Source organism: Nerophis lumbriciformis, linkage group LG01 (assembly GCF_033978685.3).
Source record: "Nerophis lumbriciformis linkage group LG01, RoL_Nlum_v2.1, whole genome shotgun sequence".
Classification (NCBI taxonomy): Eukaryota; Metazoa; Chordata; class Actinopteri; order Syngnathiformes; family Syngnathidae; genus Nerophis; species Nerophis lumbriciformis.
Window position 1 is genome coordinate 18,587,501 of NC_084548.2, and position 12,134 is coordinate 18,599,634.

General features: G+C 38.1%; 1 protein-coding gene across 2 annotated transcripts in view; it reads left to right on the forward strand.

The window, feature by feature from the left end:
* pex14 (peroxisomal biogenesis factor 14) overlaps positions 1-10,846 on the forward strand; it is a 121,444-nt gene extending 110,598 nt beyond the window's left edge. Inside the window, exons 8-10 of one of the 2 annotated variants that reach the window (XM_061976521.1) lie at positions 4,672-4,763; positions 8,098-8,591; positions 10,485-10,846. In XM_061976521.1, the coding sequence (XP_061832505.1) occupies positions 4,672-4,763; positions 8,098-8,542 (537 nt within the window). In that variant the 3' untranslated portion in view covers positions 8,543-8,591; positions 10,485-10,846. The remainder of the gene's footprint in view (positions 1-4,671; positions 4,764-8,097; positions 8,592-10,484) is intronic. The other variant, XM_061976513.1, reaches the window with a different exon arrangement.
* Positions 10,847-12,134: the final 1,288 nt, after the last annotated feature.

Genomic DNA, 12,134 nt, shown 5'->3' on the forward strand with positions numbered 1-12,134 from the left:
CCCTTGCAGTACTGACTCTTCCGGGACGCTACAATATAAACCCCCCGCTACCCCCTACCCCCGCCCACCTCAACCTCCTCATAGTCTTTCTCAGGGAGAGCATGTCCCAAATTCCAAGCTGCTGTTTAGATAGATAGATAGATAGATAGATAGATAGATAGATAGTACTTTATTGATTCCTTCAGGAGAGTTCCCTCAGGAAAATTTAAATTCCAGCAGCAGTGTACAGAATTAAGATCAAATTTAAGTAAATAATGGGGGTATAAATGGAAACAGAATAGAAAAATATATTAATAGAATTAAAATTGGACAATATCGGAATATCGGATATCGGTAAAAAAGCCATTATCGGACATCTCTAAAAAAAAAAAAGGTTCTAAAAGTGACTGTGGAGCAAAATTTATACAGCATTTACGCCCAAGAATATCCAATACATATTACAAAACCCAAATCCAGTGAAGTTGGAACATTGTGTAAATCGTAAATAAAAACAGAATACAATTATTTACAAATCCTTTTCAACTTATATTCAATTGAATAGACTGCAAAGACAAGATATTTTATGTTCGAACTGTTAAACTATTTTTTTTGCAAATTTTCATTAACATAGAATTTAATGGCAGCACCACATTGCACAAAAGTTGACACATGGGCATTTTTACCACTGTGTTACATGGCCTTTCCTTTTAACAACACTTAGTAAACGTTTGGGAACTGAGGAGACCAATTTTTGAAGTTTCTCAGGTGGAATTCTTTCCCATTCTTGCTTGATGTACAGCTTAAGTTGTTCAACAGTCCGGGGTCTCCGTTGTCCTATTTTACGCTTTATAATGCGCCACACATTTTCAATGGGAGACAGGTCTGGACTACAGGCAGAATAGTCTAGTACCCGCACTCTTTTACTACGAAGCCATGCTGTTGTAACACATGCAGAATGTGGCAACACATGCAGAATGTGGCTTGGCATTGTCTTGCTGAAATAAGCAGGGGCGTCCATGAAAAAGACGTTGCTTGAATGGCAACATATGTTGCTCCAAAACTTGTATGTACCTTTCAGCATTAATGGTGCTTTCACAGTTGTGTAAGTTACCCATGCTTTGGGCACTAATACACCCCTATACCATCACAGATGCTGGCTTTTGAACTTTGGTTATTTTCCTCCTTGGTCCGGAGGACACGACGTTCACATTCCAAAACAATTTGAAATGTGGACTTGTCAGACCACAGAAAATGTTTCCACTTTGCATCAGTCCATCTTAGATGGGCTCTGGTCCAGCAAAGCCGGCGGCGTTTCTGGGTATTTTTGATAAATGGCTTTTGCTTTGCATAGTAGAGTTTTAACTTGCACTTACAGATGTAGCGACAAACTGTGGTTTTCTGGTTTTCGGTGGTTTTCTGAAGTGTTCCTGAACCCACGTGGTGATATCCTTTACACACTGATGTTGGTTTTTGTTGCAGTACCGCCTGAGGGATCGAAGGTCAAGGGCATTTAATGTTGGTTTTCAGCCTTGCCGCTTACGTGCAGTGATTTTTCCAGATTCTCTGAATCTTTTGATGATATTACGGACCGTAGATGGTGAAATCCCTAAATTCCTTTCAATAGCTCGTTGAGAAATGTTGTTCTTAAACTGTTCGACAATTTGCTCACACATTTGTTCACAAAGTGGTGACCCTCGCCCCATCCTTGTTTGTGAATGACTGAGCATTTTGTGGAAGCTGCTTTTATACCCAATCGTGGCACCCACCTGTTCCCAATTAGCTTGTTGACCTGTGGGATGTTCCAAATAAGTGTTTGATGAGCATTCCTCAACTTTCTCAGTCTTTTTTGTCACTTATGCCAGCTTTTTTGAAACATGTTGTAGGCATCAAATTTCAAATGAGCAAGTATCTTGTCTTTGCAGAGTATTCAATTAAATATAGGTTGAAATTAATTTTTAAATCATTGTATTCTGTTTTTATTTACGATTTACAAAACGTGCAAACTTCACTGGTTTTGTGTTTTGTGTTTAAAACCCACGAAAGTGTTTTAAATGTAGATTAAAATCATTATAGGTCCCCTTTAAAGTTTGAATCTTTAGTTTGTTCAAAGTGATACTGAACTTGCTGTTTATCTTAAGATCTGGGTAAATTACAGTAAAGGTGCCAAGAATGTAATGTTGCTGAATCACTGTTTTGGTTAAATATTTTGATCAGCAGTTTGTTAAAACATCAGATCGTACAGCGTCCTGCGGTGTGTGAGATATGTCAGCACTTGAGGTTGAGCGCACTTTCGGTCTCTGCGGACATTGATACTCCAACACTCAGCGTGCAGCCGAGCACTTAACAGTGTGATGCCACACAATTTGTGTGTATACACGCTAACGTAATGTATCTCTAAGCTGAAATTCAGCGCCGGTTCAACATTTGATTAGCTTTCTTTGAATTGAATAAGACATGTGTCTGAGTGTTGCTTGCAGGTATAAACGTAAGATAATATACACTGTTATTATGTATGTGAAGCGAGAGTTCTAACAGTTTCACTGTAAACTTGTATTTTATTAGGAATTGATACAAACATTGCACTTACAGTCAACTCTGATCTCTTGAACTTTTTTTAAAAAAGTCAAATCAAGTTTTATTATATCGGTGCCTTAGGGAAGCAAGGTATTAAGATAGTTCTAATGAGGTGACAGCTCTAATAAGAGGGTCTTCAGCAAGCCTCTAATGCCACACCTCTAGAACATAGCTCATTATCAACAAGGTTCTGGAGCTGATAGCCGCCGTAACAGAAAAAAGGCTTCCTTCTTCATCTTCTTAGTTTCTTTATCTCTTCACTTTTCCTCCTTGGCTGTTTCCCTCCTCTTTAAATGAGTGTGATTTCTTTCAGATGTGATTCAATTAATTCCTACTAGATTTAATTACAAGTGATAAAGTCCATGGTATCCCACTTTCCTCAACAGGGGGGTCCGCACTTTCTAACAAGCGTTTTCTGGTGAGTTAAAAGTATTGATAACGTGAAGGTTCATTGTTAGTTGACATTTCTTGCACATGTAGTGGGCTATATAACTAGGGCTTCAACTATTAATTAATTAAGTAATCGAGGAATCTTATCGATTAGTTTGTTTGATTAATGGAGTAATCCGGTAAAGCACACTTTATAGACTGAATGCCTCAGTTTAGGGAATTGTTTTTAAGTAAACCATGCTTTTTCTTTCTTACCTTAATTTTTTTTCTAATTCATGCTGAAATTTCACTTTTAACATGTGTGCTCAATAAAAAAAATAAAACTCCGCTGTCCGCAGCCATACAGATTAAGGCAACCACACACCACCGCACTGTTGCAGCAACCGTGACAAAAATAATGAAAATGAGCGACCGTACAGAAACTATTATAATTTGATTTAAAGTTCAGAGGATTCCATGCGATCTGGATTTGATACATTTGTATTAGTAAGATTCATTAAACGATTCATCGAAGCAACAGAATAGCAATCGAAGCTTTTCTCTAATCGATTAATTGTTGCATTTGTAACTATAACGTAGAAAGACTTCTATCAGTCGTTACAAAAATGTTGTAGATTTTGGTAGAATTTTTTTTTCTAAACAGACAAAGTTTTTAGTGTTGGTCAAATTTAGTAAATATAGTACTTTCATATAATGGGAAAATATCAATGCCATGTTTGTGAATGCTTGAGTTACCTACAGTTATTCACATGCAAATTGGTGATGGCAATCACCTAACTGCAAAATATTCCCCTTTGTACCAAAAATGCCTACATTTTGGTCTAATTCCTCCAATATCTTCTTGTGAATATGCTGTATAGTATGAACATGTAAGAAAATATACAGTTCATAGAGCGGTATTGTTTGTATTTAAGTTAAAACTGTGTTACATATGTGAAGCCTTAAACTCCTCCCTGTGAAGTACATAGTATATGCTTGATTGACTCTTCAACCTGTCTGTTGAGGTTTCTTCCTCACAGACTTTGGGGGATCATGTATGTCGTTCAAAGCAGAAGCCTTACTGATTTGGATTATGTAACACAAGATCCCTGAGGTAACAGAGGTCAAAGATCAAATCAGTACATGTTCCTTTTTCATGCTCTACCAGACACCATTTTCATCTGGTTTTCTTCAGACCTTCAGGGATTATGTCTTTGTTTCAAAGCAAGATATTTGGAATGGTATGTGTTCTAAGAAGCTTATGATAGGTCAAAGTTTATATTACTACAGTATTTTTTGGTATTATCTGTCCTCCACTCGTGTGTGTGCGTGTTCATTAGAAAAAGATAACACTTTTAGTTAAAAGGCCAAAAGAACAAAACAAGGTCCAAAGCTTCAGTTTGTGCTCATGAATGAGCCCATTGTTCACGATAAAGTAATTATCCAAAACATTGGCCTCGCTTTTTTTGGGTAGTAGGGAAATTTATGTTAAAACATTGTGATTCATGCTTTGGAGGCCGTAAATATGACTACGATGGAATTGTTTGTCCTCCCCAGTCACAAGCAGTGGAGCGGTTGCTATGGTGACTGTCATGACTACTGCACAAAAAAATGTAGAAATTGATGTATTGTTTACCTGACAAACATACATTTTAACCAATGAGTGTGTATTATGCTTACTAACAATGGAGGAGTTGTTGAAAAATGTATGTTGACTTTGGGTGTGTGTGTGTGTCATATGTTCTGTAGGTGTCATCTGCAACCAGTCGCATTGTGGACAACCAAACAGTTGGAGAGCTGAAAGCCGAGATAGTCTCTTTGAAAGGTTTACTGCTCAGCAGGTAACACAGTTATCCTGTCCCCCATGCACAAACGCACACACATACACACACACAAACACACACACGCGTACGCGTCTCTGGTGTGTGTATTTATTGAAGGGCAGACAGTATGCTGTTGTTTTTCTAGCGTGTTTGATTTTTATGGATGTGACCCATGAATAGAACGTCTCGCTAGTATCACTTAAATACTTCATCATAGTAATCACATTTGATATTTGTACATTCCCTGCTAGCTACATCATGTTATGTTACTTTCAAATTAATTACAAAGAAGTTAAATTGGATTCATCGCCGTTTATATGCAGGTTACAGTGTTAGCTCTATGTTCAAATGTTTTTAACAATACTTGAGACTAAACGTTCAAACAATAGTTGCATTTTTTCAAGCCAATCCGTGTTGCTGGCTCAAAATTAAAAAAATAATACATTTATAAAAGTAGCCACCACCAGCAAGAACATGTTACCATTAGTAGTTTAAAAGAACAGATTGACAAATAGAAGTTTAACATTTGACCCTTTAGACAAGTTCATCCTGAAAACACACGTCATAGTTGTTCTCTTAGCTTGGCCCGGGTTGAGGTTGAAGCACTGCGTCTGCATGCACTGCAAAAGTTTGGATATGAATTAATAAAACACTATATGGTCTTCCAAATTACTTGCACACTTAGACAACCATAAATGTCAAATATGTTTTTTGGTTATAATCTCACAGGCACTAGAGGTTACTAATTGCACCATTTCTTTTATTTCACAACTTGCTTTAGCCTATTAGCATACTGCAGACATCAGCATTTCAGCACAGTATTTTGTATTTTCATACTTTAATGGGTAAACAACATACCTTTTGCTCCCGTGATCATATTCAATGAGTGAGAATGAAGCAATAAACATAATTTAGCGAGGAAATAAGGAGTTTTCTCCATGGTCGAGTAGCTGCCACACAGAATCACATTAAAATAATAATAATAACATTCCAGCCAAGCTCATTTAGTCCAATTACTTAGCAGGATTACATACGTGTCTCTAAAATGAAGCCAGAAGAAGCCTGAGGATTCTGATGAGGATGAAAATTGCCCTAAACTTTTCATTTTTACATTTTAATCAGTGCTAAGCTCTTTGTCATTTGTCATCCTGTCATTGGGATTTGAGTTTGGGGGCAAAGTTTCAATTACAAAATATAATCTAACTATCTATACTACTACAAAGTACCGTACTTGCTTTTAGGGCTTAAAAGGTTGAATGTTGCAGGTGGAAAAACATTTATCCCCCTTAAATTGACATAGAAATTGACAAAATACATGGAATGTTTACATCAGTTGTCTCACACTTAATTTTCTTGGGGGCTGCTGGAGATAGAGTCTGAGTGAGGCTGAGCCGCATCAGGTTTTCCCCAAGAAAAGCTTATTTTTTTCAAACATCTTTTTATTTTATTTTATTGCACAAATAAAGTTGAAGAAATAAATGATGATGTTGATGTGTGAGGGAGCAGGGTTGGGGTGGGGGCGGGGTTTGGTGGTAGCAGGGGTGTATAATGTAGCCCGGAAGAGTCAGGGCTGCATGGGATTCTGGGTATTTGTTCTGTTGTGTTTATGTTGTGTTAAGGTGCAGATATTCTCCCGAAATGTGTTTGTCATTCTTGTTTGGTTTTGGTTCAAAGTGTGGCGCATTATTAGTAAGAGTGTTAAAGTTGTTTTATATGACCAACGTCAGTGTAACCTGTGTGGCTGTTGACCAAGTATGCCTTGCTGTCACTTACGAGTGCGAGCAGAAGATGCATATAACAAGAGGCTGGGCTGTCACGCTGTTAATACATATTGTAGAGGGCGCTAAATGCTGTACCATCATGGCACGCTCTTATTATTATTGTAATGGTGAAAATCGGGGAATATTAATCCCGGGAGTTTTCTGCGAGAGGCACTGAATTCCGGAAGTCTCCCGGGAAAATCGGGGGGGGGGTCGGCAAGTATGCAGCTGAGCTGCATCAGAGTGATCAAAGAGCCGCATGCGGCTCCGGAGCCGCGGGTTGCCGACCCCTGCCCTAACCTAACCACGACCCATCAGGAGCAAGGGTGAAGTGTCTTACTCAAGGACACAACGGACGTGACGAGGTTGGTAGAAGGTGGAGATTGAACCAGGAACCTTCAGGTTGCTGGCACGGCCACTCTCCCAACTGCGCCACGCCGTCCCCGTTTATGTATTTTTGCTCCTGAAAAAAAATCTGCTAGTCATTTCCTCTAAAATGTATTAGGCTTTGAGTAATGGGTAGATAACTAACTGTACTTGGAATGCCCCCTTTCCATCACCAGACTTTATATTCCGCCCCCTATTGATGTGTCGTCATCTACAGAACTGGAGCCTATTTCCCTGCATAGACAGTGTGAATAAAGACATGTAAAACTATTGTTTTGGTCTTTAATTGCATGTTTTTGTCGCCCTGGTCCATGATTAAATTGAAACTTATATGGTTAACATTATGAACAACAAAGAAATATAAAATAATCCCCATTTCAGGACTTCCCTGCTCTTTCAGCATTTATTCAAGCATCTTGAGAAAATATCAGTAGAAGAGGACACAACATAGAATACCAGCAGCTTAAATAATTTTTCTATCATTTTTGTGTGCTGAGTCTGCTCTACTTTCTCAGTGTTTCAGCAAGGTTTTAGTTAGTCTTTCTCCCCTCGAAGACGCTCCTGATTTTCAGAATCACATTTGACATGAGTCTTAAATTTGTTACATCCAAACTCCGACTAAATCCCTTCTTTCCCAAAGCCAAATTCATTAAAACGATCGCTGCAAATTACACTCCTCTCACTTGGTCCGTCCCATTTTGTGCGAGTCAATTTGACTGGAGAGGTCCATACTTTCCTTATATTCCAATAATTTGGAAATGTATTCAAGCTGACTTCTTATTTATTTGTATTGCTACAACCGGCAACAATGCATCTAGCAGACATATTTTATAATTCCGTCAAATTCTGCGTGAAAATATCTTGATTCAGAGTAATATGCTACCAGATCACATACTATACTCCAAGCTTCTGTTAGCAGGTCCGCCAACATTTTTCAGCTAAAAGTGGACGTTCTAAAATGTGCTGAAACTTGTTGGAAAACAAGCTTAAAATCACTATTGAGTCTATTTTGGGCGGAAGATTTATATAATTTTTAGTTCTAAAACTGTGAAATAAGTGTCAATGTTATCAGGGGCCCTTTGATGTTATTTGTGTTCCCTTCGTTCCTACTCTATACTTATTTTCTGGGTCACAGAGAAGCTGAAGATCATTTTTAAGAAACGTGTTTTCTGTAGTTATAATTTTATTTGTATTCTCCATCACAGGAGACAATTTCCATCCACCCCTTCAGTTCCTAAGATCCCCTCATGGCAGATTCCCTTGAAGGCCAATTCAGCGTCCAGCTCCCAATCAGTCAACCACAGCAGCAGCGACATCTCTCCTGTCAGTAACGAGTCCGACAACTCTTCCCCGGTCAAAGATGGACGCCATTGCCCACAAGATGAGCTGGGCGTGGCGCACGGTGTCAACAGTGACGATGTTGGCCTCGGGACAGCACTGCCTTTGGATCTTAAGAACCTGGCTCGCATGGAGGTGCAGGGAGAAGAGCAGAATAAGCAAGAAAATGATGATTTCAGCCAGGAAAAGGAAGAAGAGGACGGTCTAAGCATGCAGTCAAAGGATCGTCGAGGTGGAGATGGACAGATCCACGAGCAAGAAGACAAACTCAGGAAACCTGAGGGTGCCGGCGATGAAAGTGAGGTGGATTAGACCGCTGTAGAACACTCTCCAAGTGCATCACTTCTTCACTTGTCTGTTGGTCAGTCCTCCATTCACACACATTCTGCTCCTGCCATCTTTCATATAAGCTTCTTTCTGTCGCATCTCAATCCTGGACAACACTAGCAACAGGTGTGAGGCTACGTGCTAGTAACAAATTTACTCCAACCGTGCTATACTTAAACTCAACTGTAATACAGTTCATTGTATCAGACATGAACGCTATCCTTTATAACGTGTTGCATGCCAAGAGCAGCCCGACTACGCCTTAAGCAAGATTTCTGCCCCCTTGTAAGTAAAGTATTGAACAGACGGTCTGGACCAAAGACAGGTAGCAGTGTTAAAATGGCCTCTAAAAGTTTAGAGAAATCATAAATGTACGCTATCTTAAAAAAGTGAGGAAATCCCGACTGCATGGAGTGCCCGGACCTTTAGATATGCAAACATAATTTCCGCACGCTGTGTGTGGGAGCCATGATCTATGTGGCGGTGAACAGTGTAGTTCAAAAATGAAAATAAAACATTTATTGATTCACACATGTTAAAAGTGCAATTTCAATGTTTATTCGGTGCATTGAATAAAAGAATGAAAGTTATGGGTAAGCAGAAAATTATGTGTTTATTTTTCCCTAAAAAAAAATTGTTTTCCCCCAATTACTCAATTGAACAACCTAATAGATAGATTACTAAATTGAAAAAATAACCAATATCTTTAGCTCTAAACTGACTAGTACATCCAAGTTTCATATTTATAGTGTTTTAGTTTTAGAAGGTATGAAATGTAAGAGGTGTACTCAATATGTACGCTGTCCAGTCAGGGTTTGATTTTTTACTCTCAGCCTTTGGTCAGAGTGTCTTATGTGAATACAACTTGCAAAGTAAAGGGCAGCATCCAGAGAAAAGTACCATGTTTTGAGGAGAAAATACACAATGTAGCCCACAGTGCTTTAAAAGTAATAATGATATGAGCTTGTTCACAGCTTTGCCCTTTTGTCCCGGTTTTTGTGCCTATGCTCTTCTTGTACAGAGCAAAGAGGCATTGATTAGGTCCTGTGTATGGTGCAGCTGCGGGTCAGGAGTCAGATGTTCACTCTGAAAGTTAGCATCCGCTTCCGCAGAAGCATTAGCTGAGTTTCCCGTTTGATGGCAATGGGAAAGGACAATCCCTACCAGGGCCGAAGCTTTTAGCCTCTTTTATGTGTCCTTTTGCATCGGTGTCAGTCTGTCAATAATTCACAAGGCCAGCAGGGTGGCAGTTGAGGGAAATAAAAGCCCCTGAAATTCAAGATTAGGATGTGATGAGTGGCTTTGTTCCACGTTGATGTTCATGCGCTCAAGGAGAAGGGAAGATAATTTTTTTTTTTTCCACAGCTTTTCGTCACCTTTTTTACCGAGGGCCTGAAATGTGCATCATGGAGAGTGTTTGTTTGTGTGTGTCGGGCAGAAGTGGGGGAAAAAAATGCGTAGTCGCATCTCCAGCAGAGCAGCTGATTTGGTTTGTGAAGTATGTTAATAATCAAATGATCAACAAATAACAGATGTATTAGTTCATGCAGCTTGAAATGTCAAGCAGGCTAAAATCACAAATCTAATACAGAAAGCCAAGTTGCATTGTGTTATTTTCCATAACAAGCCCGCCGGTCCAAATTAGGTAGGGCCTCCCACGGTGAGTAATCTTTACTGAAAACTGTGCAGATATTTTGCAATTACAAAATAAGATGCAGAGAGCTGCCACAGATGGAAGTTGCAGAATTTGTGTCACTTGTTTTCTGGCTGTGTGTGTGTGCGTGTGCGTGCATGTGTGTGTGCGTGTGTATGTGTGTGTTTTTGTGTGTTGTGGAGGTGGGTGCAGGAAGCTTATAAAAATCCCATGATTGAAAAGGAAGGTCATGAATGAATACTTGACTTATTGAATTAGTCACTTTGTCTGCAGCTCTTGAGAAGAGTCCCTGAGTGAGAAGACGGGATGGATCTCCTTCATAGGAACACGCAGTCAGGTTAGAAGGACGCTGGACACAACTGCAGCAAAGTACTTTGATTGTTTGATCAGAATGTGTAACTCATGCTTTTTAGACACTGTAAAAATACAGTTATTGGATTTTGTTCCATTTGGTGACCTGTTAAAATGATTAGTGTATGTTTGAAGGCTATATAACTATGCTAAAAAAATATTTTTAAAGAAAATCAGCTTTATTTTATGTAGAACATTGGTGTCAAACTCAATGTCCGGGGGTCAGACCTATTCCACAACATCATTTTTTGTGGCCTATGAACGCCTGGAAATAATGTGCATCAATAAAGTACTTCATCTTTTTTACTAAACGTATTTGTTTTTTCAATTTTGAAAGAAAAGTATCATTGACTTCATACAGTTACATATTTGACCAACTTTAATATTATCTGATCATGGAAAAATCATAATATATATTTCTAAAAATTTTTGTCAAAATAAAAATAACTTATCTGCGTGATGTATGATTTCAAAGCAAATTATCCTTCAGTTTGTACATAAAAAAAATTATAATAAATATTCACTGTTTGAAGATGCCCTCTGTGGGCAGTCATAAGTGCCAAAGTACAAAGTAGTTGTCTTTTAAGACAAGAACTGTGTTAAAAAATAAAATGCATACTTTTGATAATGCTACCTGCCGGTCTAATAAAATGTATATTATTGAACATCAACAAAAATAATAAAATAGTTATTTATTATTTTAGTATTATAAATGCTGAAGTTTATGTTGATCAAATTGTCCAATACATTTAAATTATTTTAGTATATTCTCAACACTTGTGCAAAAAATTTCCTCAGCTTTGATAAAGCTAGTTTTATAGTGTAAAAATTGGAACAATAATTCAAATCAGCATTCACACAAATATATTTATAAAAACAACACTATGAAATGCGAGAGCCTCTAACATTCAAGAGCCAGTCCACCAAATTGGTACAAGTTGCTTGTCACTGTCAAAATAAAAATAACAAAATATTAAAGTTTGTTACATTTAGCTTTTTTCCAACTCTAAATCTGATCATACTGATCATCGATCTCAGGATTGTTTTGTGTGGGTGTAAGGCTGTTAGGCAACGATGACTCATTTGAGTAACATAAATGAAAGTAACAGGAGTGAGTTTTTAGCTTAGAATTAGTAAATACAGTATTACTTCAGTTTACGAGTGTAGTAATTTTGTGACAAAGCTCCTAACCCAAAATACTTGTTGCATCCGAAATCAATGTTCCCCAAATTAATTTAAATTCAATTACTCCGCTCTGGGCAGCCAAAAACACCCCAAATGTAACATGTAACAAGATTTTCAATAAGAAAAACAAACTTCTTGATAATGATTATTGTATGAAAAACAACACAATAGAATGTACTACAGACAATTACAGTAGTTTTATTAAGTATTTTAATAACGTAAAGCATTTACCTTAGAGAGTGGACTCATACAGTATCGCCTTCTAGCTGCATCTCTGTCAAGTACACCATGAGCAGCTTTTCCATATTTCCTTGGATAAATTTCCGCCATCCATAAATGATTTTAACACCCCTGGCTGGCGTTACAGCTTTTATAGAGTCTTCCTTC